The sequence below is a fragment of the Zonotrichia leucophrys genome, chromosome 5, assembly GCF_028769735.1.
Source record: "Zonotrichia leucophrys gambelii isolate GWCS_2022_RI chromosome 5, RI_Zleu_2.0, whole genome shotgun sequence".
Taxonomy (NCBI): Eukaryota; Metazoa; Chordata; class Aves; order Passeriformes; family Passerellidae; genus Zonotrichia; species Zonotrichia leucophrys.
Genome location: NC_088175.1, coordinates 50,860,928 through 50,877,164, shown reverse-complemented (window position 1 = coordinate 50,877,164; position 16,237 = coordinate 50,860,928). Strand labels below are relative to the sequence as shown.

Here is a 16,237-nt window from a genome sequence, read left to right as displayed (position 1 = left end):
GCAAACTGTTCCATGCAAGCAAGGGAGTGTCATTTACAGGCTCCTATTTCTGTTCTCTGATTAAAATCCTGGGACCACTTCCAGGGGTAGAGCATGAACCCAGACAGGGCAAGTGACTTCAAGGACCAGATTGACATATATCTGCATCATAAAGATGGTCACTGCTAAAGCAAAAGCAACAGAGGGGCTCTTCAAAGAAATACAAGCTAAATGTCTCAGGTGAGTCTGTGAGTTGTCTTTGATATTTTCATTCAGTCTGTTTCACTCAATTGTGAATTTTGTTTTAAAACAAATATATTTATTGAAAAACTATATCTAGAAGTTAGTCAAGGTGAGAGGTGATCTGTTGGCTTTTATTTTCAACCAGCAAGTTTTCAAGGAAATGTGTTTGACTGGAATAGAGCACTGAATGTGCTCTGCTTCCACGACAGTGTACCAGACAGATTATTTTGCCTAATTATGTGTCTTTTTTTCAAAATTCAGCATGAATTATCAATTAGGAGGCATGATCATCATTAAATGTTGGTTTATTTTCTTTATTGCTAAAAAGTGGATCCTTTTGAGGTGAAAACTAACACAGATAAAGAACTATCCTGAATTCAAAGTAAAATTTATTACTGCATCCTATAGCTTTTACAATGAGAAGCTATAAAGAAAACTTGAATTCCCCAGAGGGAGCAAACACAGTTATCTTGGTGACTGAAAGACCATTCTGGTCTGTACAGAGTTCCTGTGAGGAGACTCTTTGTGATGCTTGGGTGTAGGCTCAGCCTGACCTCTCTTCTTTCCCTCCATCAGAGGGCAGCTTACAGACTCACCTTAGTGAGATACCCCACAAACTTCTCCAAAGTCTTAATTTACCTCAAGTTCACCTTTGCACACTCCCTTCAACGATGAGTTCCTGAATAGAGCATGTGATGCAGATGTATTGCAGCTGTGTCTGAGTGGGAGCTTCCACAACAAAATTCATGAAACATTTCTTCTGAAATAACAGTGCTTCCAAAACTTGATTGTCCCATCATTTCCCAGGTCTGCCAAGAGATTGATGAATAAAAATCTGACCTTTATTGCTATTGAGAGCAGCTGTTCCCTCTTGGTCACCTACAAGCTGGTAAGTGCAGTAAAAGAAGTTATTAATTTCTGAAGCTGAAGAACTAAAGTTTGATTAAATGTCCCTTGTCCTTAAGCTTCTAGAGGCGAGTTTCTCTGCTTATATTTGTATATGAATTCTCCTCAGAATTGTAACCACAGATCTGGTAGGTATTTTCTTTATTGGTATTGTTCTTGAAGGTGTTATCTGTTCTGATTTTATTTGCAGCAGCTTCAGGCAGTTTTTTCTCAAAGTCCATCTGAAAAAAGAAAGAAAATACCCTTGTAGTTTGAAGCCTGTATTCACTGTTTTTTTCCTTTGATTAAAGAAAAATTATGGAAACAGTGCAGAAGAAAAAAGATGTTCATTCTGTATGCCTTTTTAATGAGCTACAAAGCTTTGGGACACCTGGAGAATAGCTGGCCCTGTTGCTGTGGAGGAGGAGGAGGTGGGAAGGAGCAGGTCAGATGTTGGTGAGTGCAGCACTGCCTGGTTGTTTCTCTCTGGTGCTGCTCTGGAGGGCAGAAGCCTCAGGGGCTACTGTGATGGGGATGACAGCAGCAAGAGAGCTTCATGAGAGTGTCAGTTCTAAAGTCCTTTTCTCTGAGCTTGGTGGAAAGCAATAGCTTGGTGAACTGTCTAGGGTGTAAAGTGCAGTTTTGTCCCAGCAGGGAGAGGGAGGTCAGACCCTGTTTTGATGCCTTAGGTTTTAGCTTTTATGTTTTCCAGATTTTGTTCTGCTTTAGTGTGTAGTTCTGAGCTTCATATTAAGTGTTGGTGAGCTCACTTCACAGAGCAGCTGTACAAAACAGTTCCTTTTCTACCATGGGGCCAAAGACAAATGATCCAAATCTCAGCCCAAGAGCACAAACAACAAGGACTGAAGAGCGAAAAACAAGCAGGATGGGACTGCATGGGCTAAAGCTGGAATGGGACAATTAACTCCAATATATAAATGGAGCAGAACTTAAAAAAGTGAGACCCCCATGAGTGGTCATGCATTTTGGTTCCTCTTGGATGCAGCCCTAGCTGGGCTCTTGTGCTGCCCCAGGTGGATCCATGGAGGAGATCCTTTGAATAAATCCCTGCTTTATTCTTTAGCTCTGTCCAGCCTCTGTTCTAGATCAGAGGCTTTCCTGATCTAGATCATCTAGATCCTGGCTTTCCTGAGGGCTGTTTGTTTTCTGAGGGCCTGAGTCCCCATATTTGATGAAAATGGGAACAATAGGAAAAAAATCTCAGGGAACAATAGGTAACTTACTACTGACCAGGGTTTAGCTGATTTCATTTCCAGTCTCTGCTGCTTATGCAGCATCCCTTGCAGAAGTTCAAGAGCGGCTGTTGAAGGCTGGTTATTTCTCTGCTCAGCCCATGCCCTCACATGGGCGCATGCTCTCATACGTTCCTGTGGCTCCTGCGCCACAATAGGGCTGAGCTGATAGGCTCAGCACTCACCTCCAGGCTGTCGTGCTGCACACCACACCAGAGAAATACTTTGAGTCTTTTGGACCAAAAGAAAAACAGGTCGCAGACTGGCTTAATTAACACTGGTGGGATGTCTTCTCCTTTACTAGGTCCTGCAAAAAGAAAATAGTAATAAGTGAGTCTATGGATAGCTGGCTATGAGCCTTGGGAGCCTCAGACCACAGACCATGAGGTGGGGGAGCAGGATCAGAGCCCACTGCCCACTTCTGAGTCTGTGTCCCAAGTCACCCAGTAGACTTTTTAAAAGCTTTTTTAACAGCTGAGTCAGCTTATGCAAAGGTATGATTATTTATATATGTCTGTATATATATATGTCTATGTATGTTTAGAACACCAACCTGTTATAAAGCTTATCAACATCCCAGTGATGGCACAGCCCACACAGCCAATGGCACTGAAGTACAGGTAAGACAGGGAGTACCAGGTGTCTGCCAGCAGAGGCCTGTGAAGAGGTGACAGAAACAGCTAGTGATGAGTATCAGTTAAGTTTGAGTTGTTGCCTGACTGAGCCAGCACAAGCTGCAGCTGATGTGACATCTGGCACCAGTCTGCACTCCCAGCCTGCCCTGTCAGTACTGCCTGCACCACAGCTGCAGGCTGGGGGGCACACTTGGCAAACCATAGGCTTAAATGGTAACAATAGGAAAAATACCTCTCTGGAGCCAGCGTGGGAGCTGCTGTTAGCAGTGCCTCGGTGCTATTAGCCAGGGTGCAGTTGAGGGTAGACAGCTGCAGAGGGATGGACTTTGTTGGTGGTGCAGGGTAAATAAAAGAGCCAGTGCCAGCCCAAAAAGCCAGGCTGATCCCAGCTAAGAGGCCTCCAAGAGCACCCTTGGAAAGTATGGAAAGATACTGTTAAAAGATGGTATGTGCAAAGTGCTTTTCTGTGAATGTGAAATAGCCAGGAGTAGGTAATGATGGGTTATGGTGTAAATAAATTCTGTTCTCTCTCAACTAAGCTATAAAACATGGTGTTTTAGTGCTCTCTGTTTGTAAAAGTTAAAGCAGAAATGTGCTTAAAGCTGTAATACAGGTTTTAGTTTTACCTCTGCTAGCCTTGATGGGAATCCTGATGGCTCAATATGGAATGAGCTCATGATGTGCTTTGAGTGAAAGAATGAAGGCAAAGCTTTTGAAATCACTCTGTGCATCCCAAAGCTGGGGCAAGTATTGAATAATTTTTTCTTCTTAATGAAACTCAGAAAAAAAAATTAAGAAATCCTTCATGTGAATCTAATCACCAGTTATTCCACAGCTGGGTAGACATAAATTCAGCAGGATAAATTTAGGCAGGGAAAAGGCATATATAAATAGATCTTAGATCCTCAGGCGTTAAATCTGAAAAGCAGTTCAAGGACCTAAACAATTTTCAAAATTGAGTTTTTACCAAAAAACAACTTGATATTTTAGATCAGGATTTTTGTTTACTTACCTTCCAGTTAGCACAGGGAAAAACAATTCCCAGAGTAAATAATCCCAGCATGGGTCCCCCACACATCCCATGGATGGAGAGGGAAGCCTGTGGGTGCAGAGAAGAAAGAGGAGTTCAGGGCAGCAGCTGAGGGGAAGCATGCCCAGTTCTGATTTTGATCTGTAATTTTCTCTGGGAAAATGGTGATGGAAAAGGGATAGGTAGTGATTTCAGGACACAGTTAGAGAGAGAATTGTGCTCAGTATTGTTTCCTAGCAGTGAGTCAATAGTGAAGGAGTTAGAGGACTTTTTTTTTCCCTTACTTATTCCTCTCAGCAAAATGTCCACAGAAATGGTTTGGGTAATCTAGTAGCCATCAGAGCTGGCAGCATTATTTGCTCAGTTCATTATATTTTTGTGTTCATTCCTATTCCATTAATTGCATTTCTGAAGCAAGAAATACCTGCACGACTCCTCCCAGCAGCGATGCTGCTGCAGCCATGGAAGTGCACAGGACGCCATACAATACACCTGGAAAAGGTAAGGTAGGGAGGCTCTCAGTGCTGGTTAAGGTGGGGATGGCTTCCAGCTCAGTAGTGTCTGAGGTGACCAGCCAGCAGAGGGGAATTGTCACTTCTTATTGCGTGTTTAGAATAGACCATTACACACCCGTAAGTGGCTTGTATGAAGTCTTGTTGGGTTTTTGGTGGATTGATATTTCTTACAAAGTAGAACAATAGCAATGAAATTAATTTAGAAGTTATGCCTCATATAGGAATTTTTCTGTTGCCTTTAAGTATCACTTCTAAAATAATCTAATAAATGAGTTGAGAAATGATAAAACAGCATGGCTTTTTTCCCTTGACACCAGTTTTAACTTTATGGTAGGTGAAACTCTGTATCAGCAGCCTTGAGTAAAGCCAGCCAAAACTTCTGGGCTAGCACACCTTGGTTTCAGATATAAAAATTATCTTTCTAGGTCCAGAGTGAAAAAACTAAGTAGTAAGTGGAAAAACAAGAAGGGAGAAGACTAGAAGCAGTTACAGAAATAGAAAATAGATGAGTTTGGTGCTTTCATTATATTTATGAATTTTAATAGAATTCTTATGGTATTATCATGGTATTTATAAAAAGGTTATGATGTTACTGCTATAATTGTAACAAATGTCATAAAAATTTAAATAATGTTGGATGCTTGATATGTTGATGATGTTTAGTGGTTTTGTTTTGGTTTGGTTTTATGCTTTGTTCTCTGAAAAGCTGAATAACCTGCTTATGCGATACTCTGAATAGAAGTTATCTACTGTATTACTCTAAATAAATACTACTATAGAGTAATATGGTAATAACTACATTAACATTCTTTCTGTGTTATGAAGAGTGTTTTCCAATACTTTCAGTAGACTAGACTTTTCCAAGGATTTTGAGTGGGGGTTGTTCATGCTAGTCTCTGTTTGTTCCTCTGCCCTATGGTGCTGATGATGCTACCAAGGCCTCAGCTGATGTTCACCTGGGGGGTTTATAAAGTGTTGCATTCCTGTTTCTGAGGGAGTCTGTCTGTGCCAGTGCCCTTTGCTGCTAAAGAAAGGGGTCTTATCTGGAGTACCCACACAAGCCTTTGCTGATCCATGTGCTCATCTTCTCAGAGATGTTTGGGAAACCTTTCTTGACCAAGTCTTCAAAGGTAACAGTTGCTAAAGCATTGATGCTGGCAGCTACCGTGCTGTAAAAAGGGAGAAGAATGTAAGTAAATAGGAAGCAATATAATCTGGAATCAAGTTGTATTCATATAGAAATGCTTCCTCTTTTTCAGCACTAATGCTCTCCAAGAACTGTATGATTCACAGTATTTTTCATATATGCTACTTTAACTGGGGAGGTTCCTGCTGCTTCTCCAATTGCTGGGGGCTCTGCTTCGTGCTAGCATGGAACAAGATAAAAACACATCCTAAGTGACCCTTCCTTTTACAAGTTTGCAAAGACTTTAAGTATAGACATGTTCCAGAATTAAAACCCTACTCCCTCACAAATTGAAGGATGTGCAGTAACCCCTACTGCCACCCTGGTCCTCCATGAATGGCCCAACTCTTTTAGCTGGGTGAGTGAGCCTGTTTTTGGTGAATACAGTTCAGATAGACTTAGTGAAAATGTTTATACCCCTGACTATGATATTGTGGCAGTTACCTTAAGTAAAGACAGTTTCACCATGAGCAGCTCCCAAGAGTATTTTGGGAAGTTAAACTCAGTTTTTCTACACTTTCTTTGTATTGGTAACATTATTCTAAAATGTATTTGGGATAAAAAGATACTGGAGATGTGGAGTTAGACTTTATCATAAACATAATCATAGAATAATTTAGGTTGGACAAGACCCCTAAGGTCACAGAGTCCAACTGTTTACCCAGCACAGTCAAGTCCACCACTAAGCCATGTCTCTAAGTGCCACATCCATGTGTCTTTCAAATATCTCCAGGGATGTAACATAATTAAACAAATTCTTAGGGTTTCATATTTTGACCTCATTCTGGATCCTCAAGAAATTACCATAAACAGCTAAAATATCAATTCAGATTAACAAACCTTAGTGTTCCACTGAATGCACAGGCAACAAACAGTCCTGGGACTCCTGGCATCGAAGAAAAAATGTCCATAACAAAGTATGGCATGAGCTAGCATAGAAGGAGCACACAAGCAACACAAGAAATTAATTAAGGTAATGGAAGCAAAGTATTTTATGTTTATTAGCATGTTGCTAAATCTGATGTTGTCCCAAATAACATGGTTTCAGATTTTGAGCGAAGGGAATATCTTTTGGGGAAAATACTCAACTGAATTAATACTGCAGAAGTGCCAGAATAGATATTATTGTAGCCCTGATATGGCACCCACCTTAGTCCCTGAGTGCTGGAAGGACATAGAGCATTGCATAAAATTAAACTGTTCTGATATGTGCTATATCTGAGCCCAAAGCAGCTCCTTAATATTGTAATGGACATCTGTACCTGATCAGGAGCTGAAATGAAAGCAGCTGTCCAAGGGTCACAACTCTTGTAATGAGAGTACATCACCAATCCACAAAATACTGCACACACCAGGACTATCCAAAGTCCCAATAAATTCAGGTAAAGTGCCCTAGAGGAAAAGAGGGAAACTGTTTAATGGAAGATAAACTAAAAAGTTGTTATAAGATACTTATTCTGAAGTTTTTTGGGAGATCTCTTAATTTCATTTGGTTATATAATTCAAACTGGCTGTATAATTCAAAGCAAGATGAAAAATAAAAAAAAGGAAAAGCACACCATCTTTGTGGCTATAGGGCAAGGATAAAGTTTCCAAGCAACTCCATAGAGCTGGGAGAGTCAAGTAGCCTCAATGCAGAATGGGCTGCACTGAGGGCTGGGTCTGTAATGCCTGTCCCTTGTAAGAACAGATTTTTGCCTCTTGGGAGATGCTGATGCTGCTCTCCCTTTAGAGCACACAGAATATTGTTTCCAATGTTACCGTAACAGTCAGTACAGTAACAGTCAGTGGCTTTTTAACAGGACAGTAACAGTCCTGGTGGCTTTTCTCTGTTCCATGAATGGATGTGGGTGACAGCCTCTGCTGGGGAGGTTGTATGGCTGTGGATCAGCAATCCTGCAGGCTCTGAGAGCTGCCAGGATTTACAGAGCTCACATCCTGTTTGGACACACTTTGCACAAGATCTGTTGCTAAGGCCAGTTCAGAGTGTGCTGCCAGGAAACAAAGGTTAACACAACTTGTTACTGGTGATGTTCTCCCTGGTGTGACTTCTAAATGCTTTTCAGACACTGAATTATCTACAGGATGAATTCGTATAGACAGTCATGACCTTCAGAGAAATTAATGGCTTTACAGTCAGCAAAAAAGCTAACTGTTTTAAAAAGGAAAAAATTAATACCTTTATTCTTTAGCTGCATGTGCAGGCAATTGGCCCTAGCTGTGTGAAAAAAATCTGATTGTTTAGTAAAATATGTCTACCTATGAATATATTACTGCTGAAGTTGAGGCAGGTAGCAAGCTGGAGACCTGTATATCTATATTGTGAAGATTCACTTTGTTCTTCATTGATTCTGATTATTCTGACACTGCAGAATTTTAAGAAATTAAGATTTACTTTTATTTAGGTAAGACCTTGTACTGTAGTGCTCCACTAAATCAATAACAATTTGTAATCCTGTATAACATAAACACAGTTCCAATAGATACATTTTTACAATGAGATTGTAGATAGCACAACTTCGGTGTTGGCGTCTTTGCCATACTCTCCTTCTGAGGATTAGTTTGTCAGCCTGATCACAAATTGATAAGCTGCAAGAGATGGATTTCTCTTTTTCCTCTGCATATACTTAGGTCATTTTGAGCCAGAGGTAGTAAGTCTGTCAGAGCAAAATTAGCTTACTACCACCTAATGGCATCCCAATATTTATTTATCATATAAATACATTTTTTCAGTATAGCTGACAAACTTAGTGTAATTCTTGATTGATTGCAGGAATAGGTTAACAGCAGGTAGCTTACAGTTTAGCATGCCTTTCTGATTTGCAGGAAATGCATCTCTGTATTGTGGACTGATTGACTCCATAGAGCCCTAGCCAGGTAAATGTTCCCCCAATAACTATTGTCCAGAAGGTATGTCGTCTCAAAGGATCAACATCAAAGCTAGAAGAAAGAAAGAAAGAAGAAATTATTTTTTTTATTTAAACATATTTTTTTCAGCAAGAGGTAGGTGATTTTTTCAGAACTATCTGGTGTGTCCTACCATTTGAATCAAAAAATTCTGCATTGGTAATATGGTTTTCCAGAACAGACGGCATCGGATGTGTTCAGGTTTGGAAGTTTTTATACTTTTATACTGGAACATATTGTTTTCATGACAGGATAAACAAATATCATTCAGACCTAGTCAGAGGATCACTTAATTCAGATTAATTAAATTTATAATGGTGCTTATGCTCAGACATCTGACCTGTGTCATGCTGTAGCAGACCTACAAGCCATCCTGCCTGGGACCCCATCTTCTATAAGGAGCAAGGTTGTTTACCAAACTCTAAAAAAATCCAGCAGAGTTTTAGTAATAATTTTTAATAATTAATAATAATTTTATTTATAATTAATAATAATAATTATAACTGCCTTTACAAGAAATTGCTTCAGCTGCTGTGTTATCTAACAAAATTCTGCTACTCTGCAAATCTAACTTGTACAAGTATATTTTTCTGTCTCGAATGTGTAGTCTTTGCAGTTCTTCTTATCTTGGTTGGGACAGCAGGTAACATTTGACCTTGCTGCTGGATTCTGTCACTGACTTGCCTTGGTTAACCAACAAATACCCCAAACAACCAAACGAAGATCAGATTTCTATCCCAGTGCACTGGTGCACTATTGCCTGCTGCTGTGGTGAGTGCAAGTAAAACAGTGTCTGTTTTATGAATAGAAAATGAAAGATATATACAATTAGCCACTGAGATAAGCTCAGTTGAGTAGAACATGGTGCTAATGGCATCAAGGTTTCATGTTTGATCCCTTTATGGGCCATTTACTTAAGAGCTGGACTTGTTGATCCTTGTGGATCCCTTCCAACTCTATTCTGTGTATGAAATTGGAAGGTATAATTAGGCTGCATTTGTAGCTACACATGGAAAAATGGCAAATCTCCCCTTCGGTTCAGCAGACCTTTGATTTTTTCAAAGAGTAAAGCTTTCCTAAAGGTCAAATGCACTGCCAGTAGCTGAAGAGATGAGGAATGGACTTCTCTGAGTTTCCAGAGTTATTTAATAGCAAGTTTGTGTATTTTTGACTTACTGAGGGAATGGTTTCTAAACATTAAATATGTTTAGAACAGAGAGGAATGGTTTGCATCATTTGTTTCTTACTCAAATATGTTTAGCCGAGATCCTTCATGGGCATCTTCCCAGACTTTGGTCACTCCACCGTTCAGACTAGTGCCTCGAATCAGAACCGCCACGAAGCCAGCCACCATAACAACCATTTGAAATGCATCTGTCCAGACAACAGCTTTTAATCCTCCCTAGAACAAAGAGAAACTGTACACCCCCAATCTTCTTTCCTGTTGCTCAAGTACTGAAAAATGTAGCAAGACTCCTAATTTTGACAGCTTCTGATCTGTATGTGCAGGACCCAGCAAATCAGGGCTCTGTATTCTCCCACAAAGTGTGTATTTTTGCAGGTCAGAAAATTTCGCAGCCTAAATAGTTTGTTCACAGGCACAGAAGGATATTTGACTTTCAGTTAAAAGCTTTTTTACTGCCTCCTTTATATGCATTTGAAGAACATATGATAGTGTGGAACTTAGGGAGTTTTGGCCCGTTCCTACATCTCATAGGAATCCATATGTTCTCAGAGCCCACAATTAGCACAACACAGAAAAACATCTCCAGACAATTTGCCATTCAGCTTCTTCCATAGCTTTCTTATTTGATCAAATCAGTACTAGAGCACATAATAAGTGTTTTCAACAGGAGTGGAGCGGTATATTGAAAAAAAAAATCATTAGTGGCAATGAGAATGGCAATTATTTGTGTCTTGAGCCACAGGGCTCTGCTGCTTTGCTGCAAATATCTATACAATATATTTGGTTTGGAATTTGGAATCTCACGTTGCTTCCACTCAAAAGTAAAGCTCTCTGACCTTTATTATCCTTCCTAGGTTTTAGTGCTTTGTTCTTGAACACAATTTTCATTGCAGTGTTTTTCAGCTTATAATTTGTAAAAGATAAGAATCATCTTCTCAAAAGAAGACAAGGGAAGCTTATTGCCTCCTTATCTGGATTCTGTCTCAAGATGTCTTGTTTAAACGTGGAGACATACAGCAGAGGATTAGAGAGGTTTTTTTTCCCCACCAAATAGATTTCCTTATAACACAGAATGTGGAAGAAATTTATCTGTGTTCTTCACAGGAGCCATCTTTTTCTGATAGTGTGTAATGTTTAAAGGATGGTTGAATTAACCGTCTGCGTTCCAAGTATTCAGTTACGCCTGTTACATACCAGAGTGCAGTAGAAAGTGCAGACAATTCCTGTTGCAGCTACAGAGCCCCAGAGATCAAATCCAGTGACTGTGAAGCCAATGAAAACAAAATTGTGAGTGAAATGGGTGTGAGTCATCTGGAAGGTAGCAGAAGAGCTGTAATCCTTTAGCTTTAGAAGGATAGGAGCAATTACTAACTTCAATCTTTCGTGTCTATTAGGAACTTTGCTGGATTGTTCAAGTTTTGTAGAACTTCTGGATACTGTTTTTCATTGTTGTTTTCTTTTGAATTGAAATTAACTAACTTTCAAGCAAAAGTAAGAATACTTGCATAAAGCAAAAATGTCATTCTGACAGGACAGAGCTTTATAAGCAATGCTTCACTTCTGTTCTTAGTCCAGACTTCGTCTTGAGAAACCAAGTTCTTCAAAGATTCCCAAAAATCCTAAGATGAATAACCCCCAACCCCTAAGTAATTCCATTACCTGCATCTAAGAATGATTTAATGCTAAAATGAACTTCATTAAAACAAATTTTTGTGTTCATTTTGCTTCGTTTTACACAAAATGCACACATTTTGTTCTGGCTGATACTGAAATTTCACCCACCAGTCATAACCTGTGAGGGCAAAACCTATTTGTAAAGGTTCTCTTATTAGCAAAGTTAGTGTGGTATGATAATGAATGAGAACTTTCACATGGAATTCAGCTGCATGATAGAGGAAGAAAATTTGGTGCTGTATGAGCGGTGGGATCAGTCTGAATGCAACTCAGATAATGAACAAAGAAAAGATATTTACAATCTCTTCCCAGACAATTTTGGTAAAATCAGGTTTTGAGCCACAATGATTCCTTGTGCCCTATGACAGCAAAATTACAAATCCCACCTATGATGATGGATTCTTTATGCCTAATTTGCAAATATTAATTGAAGAAGTCTAGGGGCAGACAGATGAACAGCATTCATCTCTGGCTGCAGGAAAAGGGGCTATTCCCAAGGAAACCTGAACACAAGAGACAGGAATGGGGGCAATCAAAGTACATAGTATGGTTTTGGATCATCAGCTTGTACTGTGGACTTTGTCAGGATGTTGGGAAATTGTTTGCTTCAGGTCTCTTCAGGCGGTACTGAGTGGGAAGGAGAGCAGAAGAGCAACCACGAGGTTCCTGCTAATTTTGGGTGTGAGAGGAGCTAGGGGAGTCAGAAATGTGGAGTTATGAGGTGAAGGCAAAAACCTTCTTATAGCACCTTTGAGCAGGGTTGGGTTTTTATCTATTTTTGTTACTTCTATGTGGTTATTTGGGGTAGCAGTGTAGTGCAGCATAAGAACTCACCTTGGTTGAGTGCCAGTGATGGAGCATAGACCACTATTCCTGTGTACAGGATCTGAAGGAAAAAAATTATATGTTTGAATGCTCAGTGATAGAACTTGTATTTAGAGTAGGGCTGTGAGCAAAATAGCAGATCTAGGGTTTCTCTAGATCAGCTTGTATTGTACTATGGCTTTCTGTTTCAGCCCTTAAAAATTAAAATGTTGTGTTTAGTTCTTTTCTGAGGGGAGAACCATTATCTGTCTTTGTATTACCTATTTCTCTACTGCTAAGACAAGTACATGACAAAATATCCTCATGAAATAGAAAAAGGATATCTCCAGAAAACACAAATAGTGATACAAAGTTGCATTGATATTAGAAATTAAATTTTCATTTTTCCATTCAATCCCTTTCAAAGTAACTGACTCAATACCTTTTATGTCTAAGATCTGAGAGAGCTGATGGAGAAACTAAGCATCAAAGTCACTTAGCATTCAGATCTGTTGCCAAATGTTTGGGAATAATTAAAATGGAATTAATGCAGAAGAAAATGTCTCCTAATCTCCCATTAAAACCTATCTTTCCATTTAATACACAAATAATGTAACCTTTCAAGATGGTCACAGCAGTGACCATCATGGGACCACAGCTAGCAGGGCATCTGCCCTACAAGGATACCTTGTAAAGCAGTTTTCAAATAGGACACTTCACCTCAGTGTCATAAATGGGTAACTAAACATACCCAGTGAAGCTTGACCAGCTTCTCAACAAAGGCAGAATCCACTTGTTTGGGAAGAGAGAGGCTTCCAAAGAACATAATGTGACCAAGAATGTGCTGAGAGAGTACAGCCCAACATGTGTTAAATACAGCTAAAGAGTGTTAAAGACAGCTAAAGAGTGTTAAAGACAACTAAAATGGCATTCTTAATACTAAACAGGAAGGGTTAGGGCAGTTAGACAGTTAAAAATACAATCTGACTTACTTTTCAGCATTCATAGTTCAAGTGAAAAAACTAAGAAAAAAGACTACTCATTAAAACATCTCATTATAAAAAATGTGATGTATGGGACTAGGCTGTGAAAATCAATGGTGAGTGAAAGTAGCATAAAAAAAGAGTCAATGTTGTCTTACCGTCTGGAGGATGTAAATCAGTGTTGCAGCAAGACGGACAATCTTGTTAAATCTTAACTCCAAATACTAGGAAAAAGCGTAATGTCAGTAAAGTGCACATGTAGCATCTGTGACACAGCTGTTACCTTCTGTTTGCCCCAAGTGACACCTTACTGTGCTTACCAGTAAACTTCCTGTCAGCTGGCCCTGCTGCTGTGAGCAGCTAATGAGGAAAGCAAGATTGTCATTAGACAGAATGATAATTAGATTTAAGAAATCAATCTCCTCATCTGAACCAGGGGAAGATCTATATTGGGTTGCAGTCATCAATACCTTCTTTGCACCAGGAATAACTAGAAGATCCCAAGAACTACAAAGAAATTTTAACTTCAAATGAAGGTATATTCCAGCTCTACAATGAGGAAACTTGAGCTTGTCTCTAGTAGAAATAGCATCAACTCCAGTAGTGCCAAAAGTGGAGGTGGGCAGATGGTGAAACAGCAGCATGGAGTTTGCTGGTGCAGGAGCTGAGCTGGCTTTCCCCCTTTTTCTGTGTTAGCCTAAAGCCAAATCTTCACATCACCAATATGGAGAGGCACGAAGGGGGATCTTAGGGACTTCCAGGTTCAAGGATGTGGAGAGGTGTTGCCACCTTCAAAAAAACTGCAGAGGTGAGTGGATCTCTAGACCCAAAAGCCCAGGTTTTAAGGCTGAATCACAACCTGGAGTCTTTGCAGAGTCTCTCTGCCCCATGGCAGCCCCCATACAGGGAGGCTCTTCTTGGGCCACAGTCCCATGTGCCCCCCAGACACCCAGCTGGAGGCCTGTACATGTTTTTGCATGTTCATGGCCTGTACATGTTTTCTCTCTTTACAAGTCTCTAGGCTGTGCACTTCCTACTGCCAAAATATCTTTTTCTTTTCCATTTTTCTCATGTTGATCTTGTGTTTCTTGCATAATAAACCCCACAGTCTGCCATATAAATGCATGGCTAATTTATGTAACTTGATCTTTTTCTAAAAATAATTTGTGAAGCCAACAGTCATCTTTGCAGCATGCTTGAAGGGTCTCTCCATCTACAATGACCCTTTTGCTGGTTCATATGACAAAAATAATTAATTCTCTAGCATTGTATCAAAACCAGCTAGAAAATGCAACTACTTGCAGCAGTGGTCAATTTTGCTCTTCACTGACCTGAAAGTATTTCCAAATACCCAGGCAGATCTGTTTGGCCAAATTTCCTTCCTTGGATTTGGGCTCAGTGAGCATGAGCAGCTTTTCTGTTACCAGAAGGTTCCGTGTGAAGGAACCCAGCTTTGTCATCCAATTCATGCCTAGTTGAAACTGCCCACAGTGGAGCAACCAAACTTGCAGGAGCTGATTGAAGTGAGTAAGAGGCCATCCCAAATGGTCAGTAGCTGTCCTGTGGATGTGCTGTTTATAAGGACTGCTACTGAACTTTGTTATGAAGGAAAAAAATGTGTTCCAGAGAAAATGCCAGGCAAAAAACTCTACAAATTTAAGAAGTCATTGATTTCTTTTCCTAGAGAATGCTTGAATTTATTCTCCAGCCCTGACTGGTTTTTCTTCTTCTTTCTTTTTTATTTTTTTGAACAAGCCTGCCACCTTCTTTCTCTTCTTCCCACCGCAGCTACTTAGATATAGTAACTTGGTCAAATTTACCATATCTAGACTAAGTTTGAATTGGATAGTATTGAATGTTGTTCTTAAAGTCTGTCTCTCTAAACCAGAGCAGAATACTCAAAGACCAGAAACATTTGGATACGCTTAAATATTTTCCAGCTGTAATTTAACTTGATGCTGTGCGTAAACCCTTTTCCAGTCTGTGCTATATGTGCATAAAAGGAGCTCTGACCCTTAGACTAGGATTTCAGCTTATGCCATATAAATAGCTAGTTTAAATAAGTAAATTAAATTTAAATGCAAATTATTTCTAAAAATAATTAGTATATCAATATATTTGTTCTGTAAAACACTGCAGAAAGCTTTCTGTCAAAGATTTTTCTCTAAAAAAATATATTCATGATAATTAGTTAGGCTAGAATAATGCCTTTATTTTATGATTTCTACTTACCTCATAAGTGCTTGTGATGCCAGATCTATAAAAAACAGGTAGAAAAAGTTCAGAAGTAAAAACGATGACAAGTGTGTATGAAAGAAAGAAGAGCACAAAGGATGCCCCATAGCGATAAACTTCGGAGGGTGTCCCCAGGACTGTCACTGCTGACATGAAGCTTGATGTAAGAGAAAAAGCTATGGGTCCACATGTCATCTGCCTACCGCCCACCAAAAATTCCTTTGAAGTTTTCTTTTTCCTCTCTTTAACTGCAAAAAAGACTCCAATGCTGGCAGAGACTAAAAATAGGGCTGCAAAAACAATATAGTCCCAAGTCACAAATTTTTTAACTTCTGGAGCTACAAAGTTTGGCATTGCCAAACCAATTTACCAATTGGTATAATTGATATACCGAATGTATAATTCTCTGATGGAAGATTCTGTTTTCCTGTGTCTGCTGCTCTGACCAGATTGACTCTGTTGACAGCAAAGATGAATCTTATCTGTAGCTCAGCAATGACAAAAAATAAACTGGAAGAGTGTTCAGCCAGAACACTTTTTCTAATCCAGTTCTGTTCTAAGGAGTTAAAAAAAAGGTAGCTAAGGATGAGTTAAGGAGGAATACACTTAGACCCAAGTACTGTGGGTGCTTCTGCCAGGCAAGCTGAAATAAAGGAGTTAGCTGTGAAATCTGTAGTACAATCCCTTTTTATCTGTATTGTGTAAGTTTAAGGTTAAACATT

At 39.5% G+C, this 16,237-nt stretch overlaps 1 protein-coding gene across 1 annotated transcript; it reads right to left on the bottom strand.

Moving 5' to 3' along the window:
* Positions 1 to 1,075: 1,075 nt before the first annotated feature.
* On the bottom strand, positions 1,076 to 15,869 carry SLC5A12 (solute carrier family 5 member 12). The gene is made up of 15 exons (XM_064714479.1): positions 15,513 to 15,869; positions 13,439 to 13,504; positions 12,328 to 12,379; positions 11,014 to 11,081; positions 9,881 to 10,035; positions 8,526 to 8,666; positions 6,989 to 7,118; positions 6,567 to 6,655; positions 5,597 to 5,709; positions 4,450 to 4,517; positions 4,008 to 4,094; positions 3,228 to 3,406; positions 2,914 to 3,017; positions 2,546 to 2,667; positions 1,076 to 1,349 (listed from the first exon to the last, which is right to left on the bottom strand). Exons 1-15 carry the CDS (start codon positions 15,867 to 15,869, stop codon positions 1,191 to 1,193), a joined length of 1,890 nt encoding a protein of 629 aa, XP_064570549.1. The 3' UTR covers positions 1,076 to 1,190.
* Positions 15,870 to 16,237: the final 368 nt, after the last annotated feature.

Excerpts from the sequence above, each read along its gene's own strand:
- SLC5A12 (XM_064714479.1), bottom strand. The coding sequence starts at position 15,869 with ATGCCAAACTTTGTAGCTCCAGAAGTTAAAAAATTTGTGACTTGGGAC. Across the intron at positions 11,082-12,327 it reads ATCACTGGCACTCAACCAAG|TCACTGGATTTGATCTCTGG; the intron begins GTGAGTTCTTAT and ends TTGGCTTCACAG. Across the intron at positions 4,518-5,596 it reads ATGGATCAGCAAAGGCTTGT|GTGTATTGTATGGCGTCCTG; the intron begins GTGGGTACTCCA and ends TACCTTTTCCAG.